Source organism: Musa acuminata, chromosome BXJ2-4 (genome assembly GCF_036884655.1).
Source record: "Musa acuminata AAA Group cultivar baxijiao chromosome BXJ2-4, Cavendish_Baxijiao_AAA, whole genome shotgun sequence".
Classification (NCBI taxonomy): Eukaryota; Viridiplantae; Streptophyta; class Magnoliopsida; order Zingiberales; family Musaceae; genus Musa; species Musa acuminata.
In genome coordinates this window covers 44,593,789-44,619,964 of record NC_088341.1, presented here as the reverse complement: position 1 = coordinate 44,619,964, position 26,176 = coordinate 44,593,789, and the positions used below count along the sequence as shown (strand labels likewise).

At 38.7% G+C, this 26,176-nt stretch overlaps 4 protein-coding genes and 1 long non-coding RNA gene across 11 annotated transcripts; 2 read left to right on the top strand and 3 right to left on the bottom strand.

Annotated features, from left to right (window-relative positions):
* Positions 1 to 507: 507 nt before the first annotated feature.
* LOC135611173 (uncharacterized) lies at positions 508 to 6,957 on the bottom strand. 3 transcript variants are annotated; one of them, XR_010486452.1, is made up of 10 exons: positions 6,652 to 6,955; positions 6,025 to 6,117; positions 5,504 to 5,905; positions 4,682 to 4,817; positions 4,400 to 4,562; positions 2,793 to 2,921; positions 2,275 to 2,469; positions 1,564 to 1,686; positions 868 to 1,412; positions 508 to 787 (listed from the first exon to the last, which is right to left on the bottom strand). XR_010486452.1 is itself a non-coding variant. In XM_065106627.1 (9 exons), the coding sequence occupies exons 1-9, from the start codon at positions 6,803 to 6,805 to the stop codon at positions 1,317 to 1,319; spliced, it is 1,479 nt and encodes a 492-aa protein (XP_064962699.1). In that variant the 5' UTR covers positions 6,806 to 6,957; the 3' UTR covers positions 508 to 1,316. The 3 variants fall into 3 exon arrangements, 2 of the variants coding, with proteins under 2 accessions (XP_064962699.1, XP_064962698.1); XM_065106627.1 differs by having other exon boundaries at positions 508 to 1,412; positions 6,025 to 6,105; positions 6,652 to 6,957; XM_065106626.1 differs by having other exon boundaries at positions 508 to 1,412.
* A 1,568-nt stretch (positions 6,958 to 8,525) lies between these two features.
* LOC135609252 (non-specific lipid transfer protein GPI-anchored 13-like) lies at positions 8,526 to 10,473 on the bottom strand. 2 transcript variants are annotated; one of them, XM_065102361.1, is made up of 3 exons: positions 10,084 to 10,473; positions 9,901 to 9,990; positions 8,526 to 8,973 (listed from the first exon to the last, which is right to left on the bottom strand). In XM_065102361.1, exons 1-3 carry the CDS (start codon positions 10,421 to 10,423, stop codon positions 8,765 to 8,767), a joined length of 639 nt encoding a protein of 212 aa, XP_064958433.1. In that variant the 5' UTR covers positions 10,424 to 10,473; the 3' UTR covers positions 8,526 to 8,764. The 2 variants fall into 2 exon arrangements, with proteins under 2 accessions (XP_064958433.1, XP_064958435.1); XM_065102363.1 differs by having other exon boundaries at positions 8,526 to 8,946; positions 10,084 to 10,471.
* A 2,073-nt stretch (positions 10,474 to 12,546) lies between these two features.
* LOC135609251 (uncharacterized) lies at positions 12,547 to 16,221 on the top strand. Of its 2 annotated transcripts, XR_010485720.1 has the most exons (6): positions 12,547 to 12,921; positions 13,002 to 13,239; positions 13,344 to 13,767; positions 13,846 to 13,925; positions 14,006 to 15,779; positions 15,897 to 16,219. It is a non-coding gene; the product is annotated as an uncharacterized LOC135609251 (long non-coding RNA). The 2 variants fall into 2 exon arrangements; XR_010485719.1 differs by having other exon boundaries at positions 13,002 to 13,767; positions 15,897 to 16,221.
* Positions 16,222 to 16,759: 538 nt separating this feature from the next.
* Positions 16,760 to 17,963, bottom strand: LOC103982482 (small heat shock protein, chloroplastic). The gene is made up of 2 exons (XM_009399414.3): positions 17,638 to 17,963; positions 16,760 to 17,326 (listed from the first exon to the last, which is right to left on the bottom strand). The coding sequence occupies exons 1-2, from the start codon at positions 17,924 to 17,926 to the stop codon at positions 16,899 to 16,901; spliced, it is 717 nt and encodes a 238-aa protein (XP_009397689.2). The 5' UTR covers positions 17,927 to 17,963; the 3' UTR covers positions 16,760 to 16,898.
* Positions 17,964 to 18,810: 847 nt separating this feature from the next.
* On the top strand, positions 18,811 to 25,272 carry LOC103982483 (glycine-rich RNA-binding protein RZ1C). 3 transcript variants are annotated; one of them, XM_009399415.3, is made up of 3 exons: positions 18,811 to 18,903; positions 19,045 to 19,184; positions 24,281 to 25,272. In XM_009399415.3, exons 2-3 carry the CDS (start codon positions 19,074 to 19,076, stop codon positions 25,106 to 25,108), a joined length of 939 nt encoding a protein of 312 aa, XP_009397690.2. In that variant the 5' UTR covers positions 18,811 to 18,903; positions 19,045 to 19,073; the 3' UTR covers positions 25,109 to 25,272. The 3 variants fall into 3 exon arrangements, with proteins under 3 accessions (XP_009397690.2, XP_009397692.2, XP_009397694.2); XM_009399417.3 differs by having other exon boundaries at positions 18,850 to 18,960; XM_009399419.3 differs by lacking the exon at positions 18,811 to 18,903 and adding an exon at positions 20,458 to 22,436 and having other exon boundaries at positions 19,055 to 19,184.
* Positions 25,273 to 26,176: the final 904 nt, after the last annotated feature.

Below are 26,176 nucleotides of genomic sequence, written 5' to 3'. Positions count from 1 at the left end.
AATCGGCGGGGATTAGCTGCTCATCTCGAATCAGCGTTCGGAGATATAAGATGATGTGGTAAAATCCAACTAGTGATCGAGATACCAAAAGTGGGTCCCGATCGTTGCATTTGGATTTGATTGGTCTATTACTCGCGAAGGCTGCCGGCAACGCAATTGCCTAAGAAAGGGCGTTAAATTATTTCCACACACACAGAGTATATATAAATAAATATATATATATATATATATATATATAACATTGTTAATGACATGTTAATTAACATTAAATGGATAATTTGTGTTTGCCCTTTAAGTTTAAGTTTAGAAAATAATTAATCAAGTAATAGGTGTATGAGGTGTTATTATATAACCTACTAAATAACAAATTTGGTCAGTTTAAGTTTATAAATAAAATCATCTTTTCTTATTTCATGACATATATAGCTTCTATATATATATATATATATATATATATATATATAGAAGAGCTTATTATATAACCTACAATCAAGTGAACAATAAAAGTTTACATGAAAGAGCATAATTGTATTCTCACCTTTGTTCTTTTTGTTTGGTCTATGTTCTCTCTTGCTAGATTACATATCACAATCTAATAGGCTGAAGAAATACAAGCATTAATTCTACTTCCTCACCCTCAATCTCTGCTATCAACAAACAAGGCAACCAAATTGGAGAAAATCCATATAACTCTTGCCTCTATTGTGCTCATTCTTGAGTCTTCAACCTCATTGCAAACCCCTTGAAGACTTGACTGAATGAGAGTTCTTTTTGCACTTAAGCTGATCTTGAAGCAGGAAATGCAAAATCTGAGAGATCTAGATCAAGATTTAGGAGGTGGAGAAGAACAATAGCAGAAAAGATTACCATATTTTTCATGGATCAACAAAATTGAATATTGTTTTTTGTCGTTCTTCAGGGAAGCTACAAGAGTGGCATCTTTGGGTGACACTTTGAACAGAATTTGTAATCCAAGGAAAACATTCCATGCCTTTGAAGTTGCAACTCTTTCATGTGCAGCTTATGGATGGCTAATGGTTATCAATTGCTTCGGTTGATTAAAAAATTCCAGAAGCAACTTTCCTGACTGTCTACTAGCACATTGAACTTTATTTTGCCACAGGAAGAAACCCTCCTGGCAGTTATCCATTGTCAAAGAGGACACTTTCTAAGAACTTGCAAAAGTCTTCTTCATGTCTATCCATGACTACTTCCGCAAGTCATTCTTCGTGTTGTCCATGGCTGCTTCAGTTGCAATGAAGCATACAAATTTGAAAATGTTAATATAAAGACGATCAATCTCTTTGTCGTCAATATCAATGAACTGAAAGTTGAAGGTAATTGGAATAGTCAATCCCATTTAACCGCACACAGCATAATATATGTTCTGGTAGTTCTTCAGGTTTGTTTCCCTGCACAAAAAAGAAATTGCTTCCCTTAGTGCTTCAATTAATGTTAACATGCAGATACCTCTGACATTTTAAAGGTAGTAGTCTATTGTTTGTTTTTTATAGAAGTACACATGCAGATCTCACAAGTTAGGGCTAAACACGCAAGAGTTACCTGTATCGTTAGGCCAAAATCCAATACACACAGCTTCAGCCTGTCAAGAAATGTTTCAAATCCTTTTCTGGATATGTAACTAAATCTATGCATGTCCAGATCAATCTCAAAGTAATTTTTACCCTGCAAATGATGCATCACAACAGCAACATTAGACCCATGATATCAAGTATTTGTATAGTAAAATTTGGTCTCCCTGTCGCAAGCAGTTGTTGTCAAGCTTCAGGTAGAAAAAGTCTTGATAAAGAAGCAAGGTCTCGAATAAAGCAAACTTAATCGCACTTTAGTGAATTGGAGCAAGTGTGTTTTGTAAATTTCTGGTGTTTTGGTACTTGTCATATCATTTAATATCCAATTTACATTGGCAGAACAATAAAGATGGTGAACTTGAATCTAGATTATGCATCAATGACAAAAGTTAGAAATCACATAAGGTTAACTCAGCTTAATAATCTAATATTTTACTAATATTGTATCTTCAACATCTAATCAGAAATATAAGAAGTGGAGAACCATTTTTACTGCATACCGAGAAAGCATTCTTGCAACTTAAACCTCTAAAGCTAAAATAGCAATGGATAGACTTCACTACTGTACCATGCCTGACCTCTTCTTAAAAAGCATATAGTATTGACAACTAAGATCACTAAGAATGAGGTGGATCTTAAAATAATATGATTCTATTTAATTTTCAAACGGGGATCAATTTACCAGGTAGAAATCATGCTGAGGACGAGAGAGAACTGGCTTCTCATTGTACGCATGCATAAGCTTCCTCTCAGCACTGCTTAAAGGAAGATCCTCCATATTTGCTACATGACCAAGTATTTTTAACCTTTCTCGAAAGGGAACCAGTGTATCCATAGGAAAACCTCTGACCCTTTCTACCTCATCATCAATTAGCCTCTGTCAAGAAAGAAATATAAAAGCATTTAAATACTGTAAAGAAATCACTTGGATGATTAGGCATAAAGGAAAAACATGGCATTATTATATTTCCTCTGACAGCATAAGCACAGCTTTGAAAAAATACAAATAAAAATGTATTAACCAACCAAGCAAAAGTATACAACCATACAAGGATGGGTTGGGTGAACGAATGAATGGTTGATTGAGTTCCAATAATAAGTATTATATATACATATACAGATGCAATTTACACAACCATAGCACAAGTGCTAGTAAATATATGGATTAAAAAACAATGTGCTGAGCGAAATTGATCGTACTCTAATATTCTCCAAGAAATGAGATGGAAGTTCCTTCGAGTAGCCTTCAGACAGCCTAAAATATAAGACGAAGCACATTCCTTCACCATCATTTTCACTCTGAAAAATAGTAGCAGGATAGAGTGGAACCTGTCACAGACATGACAAATCTGGAAGATCAGGTGACTACCATAAAAACTTGTAGAAATGATATAAAGTAATAAGGAAATAGTACGGTTCTTTAAGATGCAAGATGTCAAGTAATTTTTTTCTCATTTTGCATTTCAGCCTTGGTACAACAGTTGCAACCAGGGAGACCATGGTGCAAGTCATGAAAATAGAATATAGAGAGATAAGGCTGTGTACACTGACACTACCCAGATCCTGCATTGATGGGAGCCATGTACACTCCTTTTCTTTTGTGTGTATCATTCTGGGTAACACGTGTAGAAAGTTGAAAATGTTCAGGCTGAACTAAGATGATCATCTTGTAGAAACCACAATGAACCATATGGCAGAATATCTAAACCTGGCTGAGCAAATTTAGAAAATGATTTGGAAACTTCAACTTTGAGGCACCTCCTTAGAGTTAGTAAAATAAATCAGGATCGACGGTCAACCAGATCAGCTGAACTGCTAATCCTACCTGTCGCATTAACATGTCACTATCCTTTTTATTCTTCCTTTTTCTTGTCATATATGGTTTATTTCAAACTCCTGGCCCCATAAGTACCTAAATAGGTGCTGGACAACTCACTGCTTTTCTTCAACGTATATGGTTTATTTCAAATTCCTGGCCCCACAAGAACCTAAATAAGTGCTGGACAACTCACTGCTTTTCTTCAACATTATAACCAGTAAATTTCTTCTTTTATATAAATCTTCACATACTTAATATTTTCTATGCATTCCAAACACGTTGTTGGCATGCCTATTTCTTCTGGAGACTTGGATAAATGAAATGATGTAGTCAAGCACTAACTAGAAGTAGGAAGCATGATTTAATGAGACTAAGGACTAGAAAATTCTGCCTAAGCTGGTTGCAAAATTTTATGGTTCTTTTGAATAACAAGGAGAATGTTGCTACCCTAACAGGCTCAGACAATACTTTGGTCCTTGTAATATTTTCCTTGCATTGTGCTTCAAAATTGACATTGAGAAGATACGTTCTGCATCCACCATTGTCAAGTTGATTAAACTTTAAAGATCAATTTACATGTGCAGAAAACTGGAACAGAAGCAATGATGTCTCACACATGCACAAAAAGAGTTCGTGTCAATAACAAACTATTTTATTATAGCTTGTATATTGTAGCTGCAACATGTTATGCCTGAACAGAAGAGTTTAAAAACTATACCTGCACTGATATGAAAGGTAAAAATAACATGTCTTATAAAACAGTTAAAATATGCTCTAATATCTTAGGTTACACTAAGTTACTTTGATCTTTTCCACAGTCAGAGAAACCATACTCCTGGCTGTGTTTCATTTAAGCCATTAACTAGTATAAATTGGAAAAAAAACAACTTAGGAATGTCCTGTTTTCAAACATGACAACAAACAAACATCTTGATAGCAAAATTAATGTGGTTTTTGTACTTCCAGTAAAAGTGGCTTCGGTATATACCTGAATGTTAACTACAAGAATAGGTGGGAACTTGCTTGATGGATTTAAAACAGGAAGTTCCACAAATCGAGCGATGTGATTAATTTTCTGCTGGCATAGGTAGACATCAACACCAAATGGACAATATGCTGGATAATTTGGAGCAAAATCTTTCTTCTTATCCCTGGCAGCAGATGCAAACTAATGTAAGAATTCAGTCACATGTACATTTTGTCCAACATTGAGTTATAGCATGCATGTTGAATTCTATAGATGTCAAAATGAAAAATCAACAACACCTACTTAAAGTAATGCCCACCCCGAACTCTGAATATACTGGGCTCAATGTGTGACCAGCTATCAAGCATTTTCTTCTCTAGCAAGCAGAAAGGGACCTGAGATCCTGCTAGTGGCTTTTCAAGGAAGGCCTTTGCAGAAACTTAATGCAAACAAAAGATAGCAAGTCAGAAAATTACATGATACAATGAGAAGCCCACAAAAGATTTGTAATCTCATGAGTTGGGCACTCTCCTCAAGTTGTTAAGAAAAAAAAAAAAAGTAATGATTTTAGTGAGGAATTCTCCAACCCACATAGTTCAACTAGTATATCTGAAATTCACTTAGTATACATCAGAAAAGATGGAAAATAACTGACTCGATGGTCAAATTACTAACAAGATAACACGAACTAAGAAACTTTAACTTCCAAGAAAGCCACAAGGAACCCCCTCAACAGTAAGGTTTAGATATAATACAATCCAATAGACAAGATCTAGAACAAGTGATATCTGAAACAAAACTTTAAAGGGAGCAATAGTGCAAGGAAGGCCTACAAACAGTAGCATGGATTGGATAAGGGACACTTCAGGAGAATTATGAAGGCAAGTCAAGAGTGGGGTTCAACAATTATTTAACAATGATTTTTTTTATATTTTCAGAATAAACATAGGAATTTTGACAATTTTAATTGTTGAAGATCTTGCTCTCATATATCTCCCTCAAAGACAGGCTCCAATTGTTCCATGCAGAAACCAGTATAATATAAACTTGAAAGTTGGAGAAGGTTGGTACTATATTATGGAGAAACTAGCATCCAAATGAAAAAGTGAGGGTAATTATACTGACATAATGTTGATGTAGCATGTGCTTCCCCTGACTTCCGCTTGAGAGAAAGCTTCAAAGAAGCCTTTTTGGCCGAGTTTGGTGGACTGGAGCTTAGGGCTTTTCGCTTTTCAACTGTGGATGTTGTGACGACAAGGAATGGCAAACAATTGTTTTGCAGAATACCACAACTGTCCAATGTCCCGTGATCACCCTGACCAGCATTTTCGTCCGCAGAAGTGACTGACACATCCTCATGACTCACAGAGGCTATCACAGTATTCTCCAAGTTCACCGAAGCCTGATCCCATAATTTTCGTCCATTCTGCTTTTGGTCAAAAGAAGAGATGGATGAAGCATTTGGGTTGACGACTCCAAGATTGTCATCTTTAGAAGACGAAGGGCTCGTTATGACTGCAAGATTGCCTTTAGAAGGCAAAGGCAGGGCATGAAAATTTGAATACGCTTAAAGAAAATAGCAGATAGCATCAATTGTCATCCGATTTCATTAAAAAATCATTCCGAAATCCAAATGTGCAACATACCATCCTGAACGCTCTGGAAATCCTCTTCATCTGATTCTACCACAGAGAAAGTGTCAAACCATGCTTCCTCGATGCTCCCGGCTGATGCCATAGCTTCAATTTAAGCAATGACCAAAGTTAGACTCACCAAAAAGATTGCTCACCTGAATAATGACAACCCTTACAAACAATTTCTCAAAAAAGATTAGAACAGTATGAAGTAAGTCCACGAATAAGGTTGAAGATAATATATCACGCCGAGGTATGTATTTCAAAACGCAGGATCTGAGTCACGATCATTGACATCAACCTATCAAACTGTGTATGATTGCAGCAGAGACAATCACAACTTCCATCCATCAATCTAAAAGATAATCTTCCTCGCTCCAACATCTCAACTTGGATCAAAATATTATTTCTATTAAAACTTTATTACCATTAAGAACTGAAATTAAATGGTTTCTTTTACTCTAGCACGATCTACTTCAGGGCCTAAAAAATTATCAATAAAACCCTCAAAACAAGGGGGCCAAAATCCCATCTTTGCAAACAAAACCAGCTTAAACCACATAAGGGATTACTGGTCTTTTTTGCCGAAGGCAACCGCATGATACACCAAAACACAAAGAAAAGGAGTCAAGTCGGCACCGTGAATCACGGGATCGGCTTCGTCGATCCTCTCCATCGTCCTCCGCGTCGACGCCCGCCGTCTGATCGTCGTCCTCCGCCGCCGCCGCGTCCCTCCCGGCGATCTCCGCCGCCCTCCCACGCAACCACCCGGCCTCGAGACGCACGACCCCATCCCTGTCCCACTGACTGCCTCTTCCTCGCTCCTCTCTTAGAATCGAAATGTTGGGGCCTGCGACGCGTCTCCGAGATCGCGGAAGGAGAATAGCGGGCGGACGAAGCGAAACCGGGAGTTCTAACTCCCATTGGCAACGCCATCATGACGAGATATATTTACTTTACATACACATTAAACTCGATTAGCTCAACAACGGCTGGAGAGACGGGCCATATGCGGGGGAGGCTACACACATTAACCTACCGTTCTCGAGCTCGTGGGCCCCAACTCATTACTCCATTCACAAACTAGGTAGAACGTTAGGTTCGAGGATGGAGATTGGAAAAACATTCATTCACTCTTTTACTCACCAACGTACCCTTTTTCTGATAGGCGAATTAATGGGGCCTTGCGGGCCCCGACGATTTCCTGCAATTGTGAACCAGGTGGAAACGTTGGGTTTGGCGACGGTGATCCACACGCTATCATGTCATATGTTTCGGTGGGCGTTGTTGCATCACGCTAGGAGTCTATGAAACGTAGCGTATTTGCGTGGGAGGACGACACACGCGGTACATTGAACACGGACTGTGTCTTCGTTAATGTGCGTGTCTCATCTCTGTCGATGTTCTTGGCACACTTTTGTTGACCGCATTCCTCATACGTTCCTTTGATTTGATGTCGCAACAGCCGGTGAGGGAGTGCCGTGTTGATAAACTTCAAAGTCGGAATCCACTCAATATTCTACTCATACAATTTCGAGTTAATTTACATATTTATTCTAACTTGTAATATTACCATTAAGAACTGAAATTAAATTGTTACTGATATAATTATATATTTATAATTATATGAATATCAACCCACTCAATATACTCAAATATTCTACCTGAAGGCGATCATGGGAACTTTAGCAAACAATGACAACTAAGTGAAGAGTAAAGCAAAGAGTATTGTTGAAGGTTTTGGAGAGTAGGTAGGGGAGACGATTGTATAGTTTTGATGATTATGAGATGATGACTCTGTATCGTAAACGTCACAAATACTACTTTGTAATAGAGCAGTAGAGCTCTCTATCGCCATCACTCTATATCCGTCACTACTGATGTCATCTACCATCACCAATTAGAATATTAAAATTATATATTTTTTATCTTTTATTTTTATATTTTTATTAATAAAACTAATGTCGTCAAGGTAAATAGACGTAGATGTTTCTCATTCGTAACTATAAGGATGTCAATATAAATTTTTAAAGTGTAATAATCGAAATGCTAAAGGTAGTTAATTAAACTAGCGTTATAATTTCAATGAATCTTTTCTCAATTTGTTCCTCTTTATTTATTTTATTCGATGTGTCAAAGTTCATTTTATCCTATTTTTTTCAAACTGTATCATGTTTAAAATAAGAAAGAAGTTTGATCTCATGAACGGTTGGAAGTAAATCTTTTTAGTTTCCCATAAAGGTTTCACAAAATCCAATTTTCATTAGAACAATTAATTCAAGACTTTCATTATATCGTATAATAAAATCTCATCGATACTCAAGTCAATATTTTTCATATGATTTATGATAGCTTGGATACATAAAAAAAAAATCCTCATTTATAACATTTATTCTTTGGCCAGTATCAAACTTAAATATCATAATCATTTCACTGTTGATAATAACTACATCAAAAAAGATTAGTAGTGTCAATAGCTTAAGTAGGGTGCTTTCTATCAGAAAAAAAAAAAGGAAAAAGCAAAAAATTAATCCACATATTTATCTTGGACACACCTCAGTCTACAACATCAATGCTTAACATTGTTTGTTCAAACAAACTAAACTCATGCCAGCAACTTAGAACACAGATTATGAGCTAAAGGAAACTAAAGATTGATAGATCTTGACAATCCAATGAGAATAGAATGGAAGAAGAAATTTGCAGTCCCTCTTAGTTATCTGTTGCAGACAGACTCGTCACCACCATGCCTTCATTTAATGTCGTAGACCAGGGTGGCAACGAGGAGGAGAGGGGTCACCCAAACGCCACCCACCACCAACCCCAACCACTTTGTGCCCTCGACATACCTACTGCATCTTCCACCATTAATTTTATGGCCGCTGCTGGTGGTGGAGGAGGATGTGGCCGGCGTCGCCAGTGAGCCATCTGGTGCTGCATGGAAGCAGCACATACGTATCACTACTCTTTCCAAGACGAGGAGAGACGAGAGCATGCAAGCAAAAACATCTCAGACCATACAGAGCACAAGCTTCTGGCAAAGTGAGGAGATAGATGAGGATGAAAGAATAATGACCCTATATGTCATGGCAAGATACATGACAAGACTGTTTGAGGCCTCATTCCTCTTCTTTTATTTTGCTTTGCATCATTAATCATGTATGGCTAGACCTATCTCAAGAACTGTTGTATTGTTCATATGTATGTACATAAGTTGATGGATGTTGATCCTTGCAAATGGGATGGATTCATATTAATTCCATTGTGGACCCAAGCTGTGCAACCTACTTTTGTCACCAATTAATGTCAGATAATATATATTATTATCAACAAGACAGTGATTGGTTCAAGAAAATTAGAAAGGATATTAAATACTGATTTGGCACTATTCCACTTCTTATGCTAAATACATAACATACAAGAGATAAACTTCTTTTTATTTATATTTGCCACTAAAATTCATAGTCTTTTTCATGTTGAAATATAGACATGTCTTTTAGTTACTGTGTCAAAGACATTTTTTAATCAAATTTTCATTAATTCCAACCTCAAGTTATCATATTTTTGATACAAAGTAGTTTAATAACTTGCACAAGAACACTCAAATAATGAAATTAATTTAATGAGCACTGATTCTACCACATGAAGTTGTCTTCTAAATCTTCATTAGCCTACTGGTTTTGTCAGACCATTCATCAACTAATACTCGCTTGATTATACCCATCACATATCAGCCTTGTGATTGGAGACAGTGAAGAAGTGGCTCTCTAATCATGAGGGTTTATTTCTGGGTAGATTACTTTGGGTGTGCTTTTGTCAGCTAATGAACTCTACGTAGGTAGTAGAAGAACGGGGAGATGGCTTTAAGGAAACAGCATAATAGCATACCATGGCCGCTGCTTGCATTTCCTTGGTTTGCCTTCCCAAACTGCTCGAAGATCTGAGCTTCCTTCGAGTGTGGCGGTAGGTGAAGAAGCTCTGCACCATGATCAGAGTTAGAAGCGGAAGAGAAGGATTAAGAATAACGAAGAGGAACGCATCAGCCATGAACTGTACGTGTACTGCACTTACCGGGGCACTCGGAGATGTTGGAAGATGCATGGCATACGGTGGGCAGATTCATGGCGAGGGTGGCGTTGAACGTGATCCCGAGGCCGGGCTCGTTGCGGTCCTTGATGAGGACGCAGAGACACGTCCGGTTCTTGGAGAGGATCTTGCTGAGGCCGTCGCAGCAGTCCGGAGTTGGCGCCTTTGCTTGGCCCTCGACGTAGGTGAGGCAGGTGGCGAGGCTGACGAGCGTGTCCTGGCAATTCGCCTTGTCCTGGGCGAAGTCCGAGCTGCCGAAGCTGGCGCAGCAGAGTAGCAGTACAAGAAGGAAAGGCAATCTGGAGGAGAAGGAGAAAGTTGCCATGGAGTGGGACTGGAGATGAGGAGGAGAAGAGGTGGGGTGGGAGTATAAAGGAGTGAGAGAGTTGGAGTGGCAATTAAGAGAGGTTAACCAAGGTTGGTAAGTGCATGCTTCAGACAGATGGAGTTAAGGAGAGGGTGGTGGAATGCATGGGCCACTTTGGCTGTGGATTAAGACCTGCTTTCTAGATTAATTAATTGGTCTGTCAAATTAATTGACTGTGTGTCTAAGAGAGAGAGAGAGAAAGACTGTGTGCGTCACTCTCTATGTGTGAGAAAGATTATATTGTGTCTGTGTGAGATATATAGATAGAGATCTATGGAGAGAGAAGGGGCCCGTTGATACAGTAAAGGATAGAGCGACAAGAGGGGCGCAACATACTGCGAGGAAAAGGATGGGTACAACTTCATGCATGATTTCATAATCTCCTTTATAAGCTATTGTTTGTTTGGTAAAATCAAATTTAATTAGCTTATAAGTTTATTCCAAAAAACATTTGCATAAATGATCCGAATGCATCTAAACTAAACTTATGTGATATGAAATAGTGTTCCTTTTGTTTTCTCTTATTTCTCGCGGAGAAAGTCGATGACGTATTAATTATCCCAATGTGATTTTAGTCTATATACAGAGGATGAATAACCTACACGAAGAATAACCTACACTAAGGAGAAAGCTCTTGTGGGTTTCAATATGACCTACACGAAGAATGAGGTCAATGAAGGTTTTATTGACTCGATCCATTCGATAATTAAGTTAATAAAATAATTTTTTAAATGATTTTATTGACCTCATTTATTATGTTATAAATGAGGTTTTATTGATCTCATTTATTATGTTATAAATGATATTTTATATTAGGTAGGAGGGAAGAAAATATTATGTAAGGACGAAAAAATAATATAAAATTATTTTCATTTGACCTCTTATCTATTTACACACAAAAAGACAATCTATAAATATTTCATTTAGATTTATACTTATGTGAGCAATCAAAGAGGTCAATCTTATCCAATTTGATTGTTATACTTATAATCAAATGTCGAATGATGATTGATCGATAATAATTCTCTTATTCATGTTGATTTATAAAGCTTCGACTTCTTTCTATGTATCATTAAATTCTTAGATATATATATATATATATATATATATATCATTGGAGTTAAAATATTAATTATGTTAAAAATTAACTATATTTTTAATGCAACAACATATATGCAAGTTTTTTAGTTTTGTGAACTATCACCAACTAATATCCATTAAAAAAAAAATTAGTGAATTAGAGAATGTAAAAGAAATATAAAAAAATTACTTTCCTTTGACAAATTTGAAATAGGAGTTTTCTTGTCAAGTATGAAGTATCCTTTCATGGGATCCCAAATAAGACAGTGTTCATTAGCCACAAAGTATAGAACGAGCACAAACTATTTAAGATAATATTGGCATGTTCAGTAAAACTTCATTGAGGCTCTAATTAGACAAGATGAGTAGATTAGAATTAGTGGTATGAATGAAAATGGAAGAAATGAAATTATATCTTGTAGCTCAATTTTATTGTCAAGATGACATTTCATTAAGTTTAAGCCAAATTTATTAAAATCATCCATATAAATGAACAATAAATATCCCTCTATTGCTCTATGTATTGTCAAATAATTACTTGGGTCTCAATCTATCCTAACTGTTGATTGGGTTGGGACAAGATTCACATTCTATTATTTAAATTGGTGCTCGACTTGATCTAACTATTGCATTAATTGAGCATTAATATGCCATCCACCACCAACTACATGTATGTCTTCAACATGAAGGGAAATTTCCTACATGTAATCATCATATCATGTAGTTAGTACCCAAAAACAAAAAAAGGTGGATTCTCAAGTCATTTATTTGCAGTAAATATTTTTTTTTTTATTTCTATTCAAACATATTTAAGCATATAAAAATATAACATATATTTTTTTTTATTGATGATGCTGATAAAGTCAATAATGTGCATAGAAAAGTCTCAACATATATATATATATAAGGATGTACACAGTAAGAGAATCCACTATAGGAATCCTTGGAATGGCTTCCATGAGTTCTCCATTGTGTGCCTTCACCATCCTCCTATCTGTCATCCTTCTCACATCGTCTACTGCTGCTGATGAAGATAGAAAGGTAACCCTAGTCATGTCAGATTACATCGATATTTAGGTGGAGGATTTGGAATGTACTGTTCCATTTGCATGCAGATTTATGTTGGATATATGGGAGATCACACCTCGTCAATGTTCTCGACCGAGGCTCTCCATCTTAATCTACTTGGTCGAGTGCTTGAGGGCTGGTAATTCTCTCTCGCGGAAGATGAAATCTCTTGACATGTCAAGCACATGAAGAACAACACTATGTTTCGTGGTGCAGTTCACCCAGAGAGTCTATGATCTATAGCTACACGAAGAGCTTTAGTGGACTTGCAGCGAGACTCACTGCCAAAGAGAAGAAAAAGCTTGCTGGTACGCCTGAGGAAAGTTGAGATTAGTATCTGTTTCCATAGCTACTGAGATCACGCTCTATTACTGCGTCGAATTTGCAGCAATGGAGGGTGTGGTGTCAGTGTTCCCCGGCAGAACGCTAAGACCTCGCACAACGAGATCATGGGATTTCCTGCGCTTCTCTCGAACCGTGAACCGGAATCCTCCTCTGGAGAGCGACGTCGTCGTCGGCATGATTGACTATGGAATCCGGCCGGAATCCGACTCTTTCCATGACGAAGGGATTGGACCTCCTCCACGTAAATGGAAGGGTGCCTGTGTGAATCTCAAATGCAACAAGTACGCATCTCTTCTAGCTCTGCATCGTTGCTTCCATCAAACACTGCGCGCTAAATCCGATTGTGCTGTGTCGGCAAAATCATTGGGGCTCGATTCTACAACAGCTACAAGGATGCCTCGCACGAAGCCTCTCCACGCGACTTCGACGGCCATGGATCCCATACTTCCTCCACCGTCGCCGGTCGAAGCGTTCGTAACGCCTCGCGGGTGGCACCGCGAGAGGAGCCGTGTACAAGGGCTGCGCGACGCAGGACATCTTGGCCGCCTTCGACGACGCCATTGCCGACGGGGTGGACATAATCTCCCTGTCACTCAGCTACGCCTGGGTGCAGGTTTACTTCGAGGACGCGATGGCGATCGGTGCGTTCCACGAGATGAAGAAGGGGGTGCTTACGTCGGCCACAGGCGGAAACGACAGCCCCGACCGTGGCCAACGTCGCTCCGTGGATGCTGGTTTCAGCGGCAAGCACCATTGACAGACGCATCATAGACAAACCGGTCATAGGATCAGAACAGAGGCCCATCGAGGTAAAAGCCATACATTCATGTCTTCCTCAAATTCATCTTATTTCGACGACGTGACCATGTTCTGACTTCTTCCGTAAGGGAGCTTCTATCAACACCTTCCCCGCCGAGAAGAGGTCATACCCCTTTATGTTCTTGGGAAATTGAACCTTTCCACCAAAGTAATCCTCCTGTTATCTATCCATCCTACTTGGACCTTCCATAGACCCTCTTTACGATCCATTCTTGCAATAACTTGCAGGCAATTCGATGATTTGGAACATACGTGACACCAAGTAAGTCTCAATCTTGAAGATGCATGAGAAGAAGGGGTTCGTGGTGACCGTCTCCGGAGGGCCGCTGAAGATGAACTCCGTCGCCTCTGCTTCCATCACATGGTCCGATGGCAAGCACAGAGCGAGGAGAGTATTAGTCGTGTATACCGATTTCTCTTCACAGTAGAAATCGCACTCTCTCTTTCTCTCTCTAGTCAGTTTATTGTTTTTGTCTTGTGCTAATTATTAGTGTAATTAACATAAATAAGATTGTCAAAAGGATTATGATGCCACATAAACATTAAAGTATAGAATTTCTTGAGCAACTCAACCAAGATCAAGAAGAAAATAGAAAAAAAAGGATAAAATTGATCTCACAGATCAAGCTTTCTTCCTTAGTAAATTAACATTTGTCTGTCTGCCTTGTCAACCACACCATATCTTCAAGATGATGCCTTTAAGGCAGCAAATCTTCTGATACAGATGCATGAAACCTTTCTGTCAAAATATGAACTTTCCAGCTCAGTGAATCTAGTTTCCAAGATTTCCTAGCTGGGGAATTTAATGATCACCTATCCACAATTTAAATCACAACACCTCAAAATCTTAAGAAAATAACAATATGATGACTGAAACTAGCTATAAAAAGAATTTGCAAATGGTGCATTCTTAGCAAGTGCTCTAAGGAAAATCTACTTGGTTTATCCACATATTTTGCAAGTATGAAACATCTTTTTCCTCATCCTAGGTTCTTTTTGTGGGACTTTTTCTTGTTGTTGCTTCAATGAATTCATGGCAATCATCATCATCATAATCTAATTTTTCTCTCTTGTTAATTACTCTCATTCATGGGCAGAGACATCTGTGATGAACTCACACTTCATGTTCCTCTTGGAGTAATCAATTTTTTTTCCTTGTTATCAATGTTCTGGATTTGATTGCTCCTACTCAGGCTTGAGCATGTTCAGTTTGGATTTTCCTTCTAAATTCTGTTTCTTTTGAGATAGAGAATGCCAACTTGAATCTTTCAGTAGTTTGTTTCCAGCAGCAGCATGTCCTGCAAGAAATGGCTAATCTTTCAGTAGTTTGCTTCCAGCAGCAGCATGTCCTGCAAGAAATTACAAAGCAATGATGTTCTCATGCCTAATGGACAGATCCAAAACCCAATTGTTCCCACAGATTCATCTTCCAGTGGCAAAGCAAATCGAAAAGCTCGCCTTCGATGGACTCCTGAGCTCCATTTCAAGTTTGTTGCTGCTGTACTGGAGCTTGGAGGGGCCACTGGTTTGATTTCTGCCTTCCACAGTTCATCAATCTCTGTTGTATATGACCTATAATGGTTATGCCTCTAAAGAGGGAGTTTTGTTGAAATAGAATGGATCTAAAGTTCATTCTTGTATTGGATATCCAAAATTTTCTAGATCAAGACCAAAGAGTCTTATCAGTAAGAGTTGCATAAGCGCAACTCTGAGGATGATGACACAGTGCAGATTTATGATCAAACAGGACAACATATTAGCTCAACCTTTTTCCAATCACAGCTAAAGTTCAATAGCAAGAATATGTGGAGTACAGGATATTGTATAAACATAACAATTTGGGTTCTATACACATCTTTGTCATTCTTCAAAGACATCCATCAAAGTTAAACTTGGGAATTATGATGAAACTGCAGATGCAAAGCCCACAGCCATCATACAGGCAATGGAAAGGATGGGAGTTTGTGGCCTTACTCTTAACCATATAAAAAGTCACCTACAGGTATTTATGTGATCCCTAATTTGGTCCTTGTGCATCATTGCTCAAATAATAAGTAAATGTATCATATAAGCTATTGCAGTCATTAATTCTGAAGCATGCTTATATTTGCAATATCAGAAGTATAGAACTGCTTATTATCAACACAAGAATGAAGGAAGGAAGAAAGCAGAGTATGGTAGAATTTGCTTGAACTGTTTCTTCATTCAGTAGATTATTTGGTCTGCTTAAGAAGCAAATGACTTCATTACAAGGAACCTTCAAACCCTAATCTTTTACATGGAGCAGCTTTGGACAACAACATGAATTCATGAAAAATGGAACCCTGTTCCCCATTATTTTCCCCACTCATGCCACCAAGTAAGATGATAGAGTAGTTCTGCTTGTTTCATGAACATAAGAATGAACATTAAATACTTTGTCTTACTTCAGGTAATAAATGTGTAGGGGAAAGGAAATCTGTTCAGCGGAATCAAGTCAGACAGGAACTAGCAGAAGAGCCCTGAAAAAGATGCAGGTAAATATTTCTCTGCATTTCTTGCTTTTGTTGAGAGATAATAATACTACATGAACATTCCTAACATAGTAATTGCAGAATCCTCATCTTAACCATGCAAAAATTGACTGCTTTATCCATCTTACTGTGATGTGCAGGTTGAGAATCATGTTCAGATGCGCAAGGAAGCACAAGATAGATACATGGAATCTTTGTTAGATAAGGCCTATGACATGGTTGTCTGGGAGTTGTTTAAGGTTTAGAGATTCAACTTCCTAAATAGAATTGTATTATTTCTGTAGTAATTGGGAGGCCTTTCCCCCTTCATATTTATATGTAGCTTAGTTTTGGATATGCAGATGAGAGGTTTGATTAATATGAAGACTTATTCCAACTTAAATTTGTATTTGTTTCAATAGCAAAGATTTTGATGCTATCATCAGTTCAGCTTTAGAGGATCACAAGAAAACATAGAAAAGAATGGCAGTCATAAACTTAATATAAAACGTTATTTTGATTATTGCAGAGCAGAAACACACACAAAAACTGAAACATGGCAGACATAAACAACCATAAGCGAAGTCCAAACAAGCACACACACATCCGAGAAGAAAGAGCTACTGGCATCACAGGATCTCAACATTCAAGACCTTGCGATCCGTCTTCGTCTTCGGGACGACCACAAGCAGAACCCCGTTCTTGAGCTCCGCCGTCACCGCCTGCTTGTCGCAGTTGTCGGGGAGCATGAAGCGCATGTGGTAGGAGGCGGAGCTCCACCCGGCGCTCTCCCCGCCGGCGGCGACCTCCTCCTTGACCTTGTTCTCCCCCTTGATCAGCAGCATGTCCCCCTCCACCGACACCTTCACGTCGTCCTTGGACAGCCCCGGCATGTCGAACCTCAGCCTGATCTCGTCATCGGTCTCCTTTATCTCCAATGGACGCCTCATCTCCACCACGCTGCTCCCCGGCAATGACATGGATTCCTGGAAGAGCCGTTCCATCGTCTCCAGCATCCTCTTCATCGTCCACATGGGCGACATCGTATCTACCAAAGCTATTGGCGCTCCAAAACACATGTTCAAACATATCACGAGCTGACAGTGTGTTGCAATGCATGAGAAACGCGTGACATAAACCATAATTTTGGCTGTTCTTTTAGTGGTTTAAGCGGAGAAGTTTCTCCTTGAATTCATGTCATCTCTCGTCTAATCCAAGGAAAAATTGTTCATTTAATGCCCCTTCATGTCTGTGAGAGATTATTAGGTCAAGCGAACTCATGCTTGATATTTTCACCTACAGTCGTTAAAGAGACACAAACACTCATGCAACGTCAGTATGAGAAGTGGTCATCGTTCGGACGCTTACCGAGGGGTGAGACGTCGAAGGCCCACCGCCGAGGCTGCCGGTCGATGGCGCTGGCTTCGTGCTGCTTATTACCATCCTTTTCGAAGCGGACGTTGATGGCGTCGGTCTTCTCAGTGCCTTCCCCAGTGCCCTGCGGCGCCGCCTCAGCCGATATCCGAAGCCGGCGACGGCAAGACGGCGACGGAAGCGCCACCGTCGCGGGATGGCGTTGCGTGGGCCTCAGAGCTTGGCCGGAAAGGAGCGAAGAAGGACCAGCGAGAACAAGGGAGGACGCCGCAGCCATGGCCATCGATAGAGGAAGAAGAAGAGGAAGAAGACTCAGCTGCTAGGGTGGATTCTGAACGTCGAGATCGGTAGCATTATATAGAGGAGTTGGTAGTGAGACGGGAGCTTTCTCGAGTAGGCTACCCGCCCTCCGCTTTCTCTTTCTCTTTTCCTTTGGTTTTGGATGCCTTCTCCTTCCTCCAAGAAATCCCCAGCTCTTCGTCCAGGCAGCCATTCGAAGAAGTTCAACCAGCAGAGAACAAAGTTTACAGAATCAAAGATGACACTTTATCCAACTCCGTAGAGAGAGAAAATGATGCTTTGTTGGCGAAAACAAAGACCGATGGAATGTTATTTTTACTTCCAAAAGCGAGGGAATAAACCCACCTTTACACATCAAATAAGAAAGGTATAATTAACATTCTTGTTTACATTTTTATGGTATTGGTTTTATGGTCAATAGCATAGGATTGACAATTGATCTTCAAATATATTTTGAAGTTTAAGATTGAATTTAAAACAATGTTTGCAGGCGATATAGATGATCGATATTTTAATTATTGACTTTTTCTTAATTATATCGTATAGTATATGTATCGTATTGATTCGATTATATGACTAACATTATATATATATATATATCTATATATATATATATATATATATATATATATATATATTCTGTAGACAACTGAGCACGTGACAATCTGATGCTATTATCTGTAGCTGAAAAATAAGCAAAATATACATAAAAATTAACAAAAATAGTCAACAGTGAGAATGGATTTAGATCGAGTCAACGTGGAGCAAATCTAAGTGGTTAAATCCGAACATGATCAGGACCCGAAGCCGAATCATAAACCGTCAGATTTGTGAAATACCTTAATATTAAACACATACCGCGAGGCATCCTATCGCAACTGCCTTTGATCTACTCGACACCTTTTCTCACGGTCTCAAATCGGCCCCTTAGGGTTTCTGCCGCGGTCGCTCCTCTTTTCGGTAGGGTGTCGGCTTCTTTAGTTTCCGGTGGATTCCAGAGGGGGATCGACCTATTTGGTTTGGATCTTTGTGTTTCCGACCGATTTCTAGGGTTCTTTTTTATCAATCTCTTTTTTTGGGTTTTGTTGTTCTCTTATGTAGAATCTTTGGAGGTAAGTTTTCTAGTGGAGATGTCGGCGAAGGAAGAGAACCGGATTTTTGTGGGAGGCTTGTCGTGGGACACCACAGAGCGGCGGTTGGAGGCAGAGTTCAGCCGCTTCGGGAAGGTTATCGAGGCCCAAGTATAGATCTCTCCCTCATCCTTCAATATTTTTGGCAATTGATTTAGGCTTTCCTTATGATACATCTGATGTTGTGAAACTTGGATGGAAGCTAAAGGTGTTTAGAGAAATATTTGATTTGACATTACAAATTTTGTTGTATTCATCTTTTTAGCGAAAATAATAGAAGCAAGTGTTTTAAGATTAGTGAATCGTTCAGACATGAGTGGGGGATGCGATCCCCCTTAAGCGCAGGCGGGACTGGATTGCCCTAACTCAGGGTCTTTAGGAAATTTGGGGACGGTTGATGCCTAGACTGGTAAATACCAGTTAGATTGAGCAGGTCCTGGCAGTTTGCATTCCTTCCTGTGAAAATAGCATCTTTGTTGCATCTTTTCATGTGCATTTCTATATTTTATGCTAGTTTATTGTATCCTTATTTTTGTTATCGTCATTGACTCCCTGGTTTTTTTTTCCTTGTGTGCTTCCGGCTGACAATGTATATGGGCATGGTGAGATGCCATTGGTTGCTCAGCTCTGTGTGGCTATCAATATTTGTTCAATATCTATGTGACAGATCTGGGCAGCATGAAACAAAGGTTGTTTGTTCTTTTTATCTGGGCAGCCATAGACACTTGCCAGGTCTAGTCCCTTTGGAGGAGACTGCTGTTTGATGCTGTTATTTTGCGTTCATCATTTTAACTAACAAGGGACACCTCATGCATTTATGACTTGTTGCTGGTTGAGGTTGCATCTCAGTGATTAGTTGCTTCTTTGAGGCTTGAAATTCTTATATAGAAGAGTCAATCCTCAGTAGCCTGGAAGAGATACCTTGGGTTGGATTGTTTGTCTTGTGGCATTGATAGATATTCTTCATCAATGTCATATTTGATAGTTTGCCCCTTTTATGAAACCTTTTATAAGAGAAATTGCTTTGACTGCTCTTAGTGATCATGTAGGCTTCTCGTTTAATGAGGTGCTCTCTTGTTGGCCAGAATACTGAATGAAGAGGAGTATATGTAATAAACTGTTTGCTGGATTGTCATTCACTGGATTGTTTGGGTCTCAGCTATATTTGTGTTTGAGTATAACATTGTGCAGCATGTTAGGAAAATGTCGAGAATAGGCACGTAATTTAGTGTTCATTGCACTGTGTATCAGATTACCAAAAGAAGCTTCTAGTTCTAGTGCCAAACCTGTTTAGTTCAGTAAGTTGCTTAATTGATAACTTTGAATTAAAAGTGTAGAGTGGATGAATTTGACTAGTTTTCTTGGATTACTTATTGGCAACCAGTGTTATACATCAGGAGGGAGAAAAGAATGCATTCTGCCAAGATTCAGGTTCATGCTCGATTCTTTCTTGATATGACTGGCCTCAGTACCTTGTCAGAAATCTGTTGGTCTCTGATATTTCTTCTGAGCAATTCAGTGCAAGTATTTTCTAGATGAAATTTCATGATGCCTGTTAATTGCTTAATTTGAGAGTGAGATATTGGCAGGATTGGATGATGGCTTTAAAATTTCTCATACGTCCATCTGTGCAATGTGCACCAGGGTTTCTGAGCTTTATTATTTAGAGAGGGATGCAGACTTGGCATGTAGACAAGCACAGAGATTGCATCTGTATTTGCACCATTTGCTGATGCTTTTTCTTTTTAATGATCTTGTTGTTCTATACTTTCCTCATGAATATCAGCAGCACAACTTAAAACTAAGAAGCCTCTGCAAAAGGTTTGCCACCAAATATGACCTAATATTGACCTTCTAAAGCTGTTTTGCATTCTAAGCTTAAAAAAAAACTGCCAGGGGGGAGATTGACCTACTTGCCCCAGATGCTTCAGACACAAGTTGGCAAATAGAGAACTCTACCTTCTTGGTGACCATTTTAGATCATGAAACTAATAGGTCCCTGTGAAATTTCACTAGTTTTGGAAATTGAATGGTGATCTTTTGCCGTATTTTTTATGTGATTTTTGGTCTATGGTGAAATGATTATAAGAGAAGAAGAAGCAAATGGAACAGATGTTGAGTTGTACAATTTGTCAGATGGATTCTGTTATTGGCCTCTGGGTTTGTGCCCTAACCATTTCAAGCTCTAGACTTATAGGATACTTCTCAAACAGAAATAACTGCTGCTCGTCTGAGTCATGCTTAAGCTTCTTTTCTCATTGTCTTGTGCATCTTACGTTGGATTCTTTTTATCTCTTGGATCCTTTGTTCCTTGCATAATTGGCTTATAGCTGGTTATGTGGTGTCTTCTAATACACAGATGCCATTAATTTGTTTCAGCTTTCTTCCTTTTCCATACACCTTCTGTCAGAATATATGTATTAGATGAGTGAATGGTTTAATCAGCAGTTTATCTATTCTTGTGGGCCAATAGTGACTGGTGGAGGAAATCAAAAGCTTAATTCATGGATGTGATATCAGCATTATTTTTACATTGTACATCACTAGTTCAGAGTTTGGACAAGTTCTGGTGCCCTCTGATTGTAAAAGTTTCTCTGAAGCTGGTCCTTCGTAAGGCCAAATTTACCTTTTCTCTGGCTTCTTCTTTGATCAATTGAGAGATCTGAATGTATCTTCAGAGCTGTTTAACTCTTGATGCATTTGATTGATTCTTTACAAAGTGCTTTGTGGGTTGCTGCAGTTGTTTTCTGTTAGCAGCAGTGGTTTTTTTAACCACGAGATGTCATGCTAATATAGGCCAGTTGGAAGATTTATCAATTGAGATATTTGAGCCAGTTTGTTCAGGCAGTTGTTTCTGAGTTTGTTCCTTTCACTATTTGGGAAGATCTCATGTTAAGGAATGGAAAGGTGTTCAAAGAATTTCACTTTCTGATTTGGTGAAGTGTTAACTTACCATATCGGTAGTGTGCCATCTGAGTGAATTGATTGATGTGTTGCAAGATTGGAAAGGTGTCAAAAGAATTTATGATTTGATGAAGTGTTAACTTACCATACAATAGCGTGTCATCTGAGTGAGTTGATTGATGTATTTGCAACATCAAATTTGCCAATGATCACGTGAAAGAAACCGTTTTGTTTCATCTGTTATTGTTTGGTTGCATTTCACTGGTAACACGGTTTTCTTTAGGATGTAAGATGAAGATTTTACTATTTGCTGAATATTTTGCATGTCAGATGTATGAAAATTTACCAGTATGGATTACTTTGGTCATGGTAGATTGTGACTCATAATACAAAGATCACAGTGAGATGTCTGGATGAGTAACATGGTGTTTACATCATCGTACATTCTGTTGCTATCAGGTAAGAGTACCATCATAGAATATAAATTTGGATGTAATCATGTTTCTTTATCTTTGGTAAGTCTAATTTGTTGATGCCACAGCTTATATCTACAATTGCTATAAAGCACAATTTATGCTCTAGGATTATAGATTTTCATGTCTACAAACATTATCTTGGTTTTTCTGGGTGGGTATACTTCATGTGGATGGCAACTTACATTCATCTTCTACAAATAGTTAAAAGAGAACTTACAATTTGCTTTCTGCATTATGTTCGTCTGTGTCTGCTTGTCATACATATCTATATCTTATATTCTTCATGGTAATATAATTCTTTTAATCTTCTGATTGTTTCTGTTTAAGAGTAGGACCTTCTGCCTCTAATGATTCATATTTAACTCATTTTTTTGTAATGAAAGAAAAAAAAAATCTTTACCTGGTGATGATAGCTTCTTAATATCATCATTTTGAATAGCATCTTCTTTTTGTCAGTGACTAGTAGCACTGTCTGAACAAGTTAGAGGGTGGGTTGTTCCACTCCAAACATCATTACTGAACTTGCTTTTGTATGAACCTTTGTGTCACCATTGCTTAATTAATTGTTAAGATGCTTTTGCTACATTCAAATTATGGGTTTTATGTCATGATCTTTTTTCATGTGAGATGAAAATGAGATCCGTATTGCTGTTATAAAATGATTATTCACTTCCTTCATTAGTGTCTCCTTTTTAATTGTTTGTGTCATGAATAGTCTTGATGTCTCTTGCAGCTTCTGAATCTGTTGTACTTTGAATTTGGGTACATCTACATTGGTCTTTTAAACTGCCTAAGGTTCTTTTCTAGTTTGAATAAGTTTCTGACTGTATTTTTCAAACACCTAAAATCTATGTTGACAAAGTGCAATTGTTGTTTGCTTATTTCTTGAAAAAGTTAGTAAAAGTTGCTGAAAGTTGTGGCATTTAGTTTTGCCATCAGCCTTGAAATTAAGGATGGAATAGCCAATTTCCTTTACATATTTGTTTCGTGAACCAAGTAGGATATCACAACTTTTTACCAGTGTAAATTATGAAACATAACATAATATTTCTACATATGATGTACATAAAGGCACACTAGGTAATGATAAAAGCTTTTATGTATAAAGTCTATTACAAAGGTTTATGTACAAAATATTTAAGAAAACTAATAATGGAAGTATGTATGATAAGACAGAAAGATGTATGTGAAACATTGAAAGAATATTTTTTGACATCTAAATATCTCTAGTCAACTTGTTTGGATTGGGAATTGAAGTATAATGATGTTGGTGAGTATTGCAATTTGCCTTAAGAGGTAAATTAGATTTGTTTAGTTTTTCCCCTCTCTATATTTTTGATAAATCTTATCATTTCTAACGTCAGATTCATTTTTTATGCTGTGATATGGTCTGTAGAAAGCACTCTTGTAACATTTTTTTGTAGCATTCTTGTCAATTGTCACTTTTTGGTCTTAAAAGGACCTTTATGGATTCAAATAGCATTGGTTATTATTTCTATTCAAACAAAGATTATCTCTTGGTTCAACTCTCTAATTCTGTAGGTATTTATGCAGTACAATATGGTTCTTCAGTCATTAGGTTTCCACTTAACATTTTTTCTATATTTGTCATAAACCATTATGTAATTTTTTTTTTTTTTGCTGTTGAAAGAAGAAAAAACATATTCCCACTAAGATTTACTTTGTGTAATTCCAGTTTCATGTTATATGCCATTATCGTGACTTGTTTGTCTGACGAGACTGGTGCAGTATGTTGTAGATAAGAGCAGTCGAAGCTGCTGCTTCGTTATAATTGCTGTTGGTTCTTAGCAGTCTTTCTGTGTGCAGATCATGCTGGAGAGAGATACTGGCCGTCCTCGTGGATTTGGATTCGTTACATTCTCTGATCCACATGCAGTGGAGGATGCTATCAGTGAGATGCATGAGCGTGAGCTGGATGGACGTGTCATTTCAGTGAATAAGGCTCAGCCTAAGATGACCACAGATGACTCTGCCTATGGATATAATGGTGGGAGATACACGTCGGGAGGTAGAGGTGATTACCGTGGTGGCGATGGGCCACCACCTGCAGGGCGGTCTGATGAATGCTTCAAGTGTGGTCGACTTGGACACTGGGCACGTGATTGTCCTTTGGCTGGGGGAGGCAGTGATGGGCGTTTCTCTTCTCGCCCCAAGTTTGGTGGTGGCCGTGGCCGTGGGGATCGTATTGGGGGACCAGATCGCTTCAATGACCGTTATGATGGAGGCCGTTATGGGAACCGAGATCGTATTGACAGCAGGGACAGTCGTTATAGTGGTGGTCGTGATCGATTTGACAATGACTCTGATCATGATCGATATGGGCCTCCTAGGGATCGCTTTTCTGGTGATAGGTATGGAGAGCATCCTGACCGTTACCCACAGAATGGATACAGCAGGGAGAGAAGCTATGATAGGGATGGTCCTCGTGGTGGTGGTGGCTATAGTAGAGATGGAGGGCCAAGAGGTGTCAGTGGCTATGAGAGGGATGGTCCACGTGGTGGTGGCGGCAGCGGAAGATATGGGGCTGGTGGGCCTGCACGTTATGATGGCAGTGGAAGTTTCAGGGACAGGCCTGGGCCTTATGATCGACCAACTAGGGGTGGGCGCCCATCATCCTATGATGCTGGCTATTGATGTTCACGGTTTAAGACTTTATGCATATTTTAGGGTTGCTTGTGGAACATAGCAGTGATGTTAACTGTGTAAAGATCAAGTCTGGCCATTTGCTGTGGACCCTACAGAATTCATCTTGAAAATTTTAGCTCTGTGATCCATTGTGCATTATCTGCACAACTTAATATGCTTTTTTCTGGTGGATTTTTAGTTGCTAAACAGCAGCCTGTTCTTGTTAGGTGCTTCTGTATGGTTATTGGTGCGTGCAACCGATCCCCCATCATATCCTAGAAGGCTGTTAGGTGTTGGTCCTGCTGATTTAGTACATTGATGGGTAAGTTTCGGTCAGGTTATGTTTTGTGAGCCTGGGATGCAATTTGAGACAGGATGATGAGCAAGAAGACTTAACTATATTTGCTGGAAGATTGATGGGATGGATCCATTTTTGAATCTTGTTCCTGATACCTAACAATTAGAACTTTGCAGTTGCTGAACTACAATTTTTATAGTTGGGATTTGCTTTCAATCACCCAAGCTGCTTCTGAATGCAGGGTTTGGTTTCTGAGGACCTACTCTCATTGTCACTTGTGCAGCTTGTGTTATAATTATTCAGTTTGATCTCTACACATTGTTCACTTTGAATAGTAGTTGCAGATGTCTATATTTTGCTCATGTGGGTGATTGATGGATGTGCCCGTTGAGCTCTCTTTTGCCGCATATAGGGACTATGGATATGAACTGACTCGATCAAGATTAGGCATCACATCTCTTTGAACTGAGCAGGCTTTTTCTAACACCTACATTCGGTCTGTAAGAGAAGACACTATTTGGATGGCGGTCACTGAACCAAAATCTCTTATAATCAAATTGTGGTTGACGATCAATATATGATCCGCATGCACTGCGAGCCTTCCTCTTCCTGGAATGGTCCTTTTTTGATGTTTTAACCCTATGGCAAAATTGACACTTTGGCAAAGCTGCTTGTTTTTTGGTCTTCCATGTAGTAGTAACACATTGGCTGGCACTTTTATAGTCTTAAAAGAGTTATTAAACACAAATAAATATGTACACAAACCCACCCAGTTCTTT

Bases quoted from the DNA above. Each gene is read 5' to 3' on its own strand.
- LOC103982483 (XM_009399415.3), top strand. From the start codon at position 19,074: ATGTCGGCGAAGGAAGAGAACCGGATTTTTGTGGGAGGCTTGTCGTGG. The intron at 19,185-24,280 runs GTATAGATCTCT...TTCTGTGTGCAG, and splicing joins GGAAGGTTATCGAGGCCCAA to ATCATGCTGGAGAGAGATAC.
- LOC103982482 (XM_009399414.3), bottom strand. From the start codon at position 17,926: ATGGCCATGGCTGCGGCGTCCTCCCTTGTTCTCGCTGGTCCTTCTTCG. The intron at 17,327-17,637 runs GTAAGCGTCCGA...GAGCGCCAATAG, and splicing joins CTTCGACGTCTCACCCCTCG to CTTTGGTAGATACGATGTCG.
- LOC135609252 (XM_065102361.1), bottom strand. From the start codon at position 10,423: ATGGCAACTTTCTCCTTCTCCTCCAGATTGCCTTTCCTTCTTGTACTG. The intron at 9,991-10,083 runs GTAAGTGCAGTA...ATCATGGTGCAG, and splicing joins CAACATCTCCGAGTGCCCCG to AGCTTCTTCACCTACCGCCA. The intron at 8,974-9,900 runs GTATGCTATTAT...TGGAAAGAGTAG, and splicing joins AAATGCAAGCAGCGGCCATG to TGATACGTATGTGCTGCTTC.
- LOC135611173 (XM_065106626.1), bottom strand. From the start codon at position 6,805: ATGGGGTCGTGCGTCTCGAGGCCGGGTGGTTGCGTGGGAGGGCGGCGG. The intron at 2,922-4,399 runs GTATATACCGAA...TGTCTGTGACAG, and splicing joins TTCTTGTAGTTAACATTCAG to GTTCCACTCTATCCTGCTAC. The intron at 1,687-2,274 runs GTAAATTGATCC...CATCATTTGCAG, and splicing joins CTCAGCATGATTTCTACCTG to GGTAAAAATTACTTTGAGAT.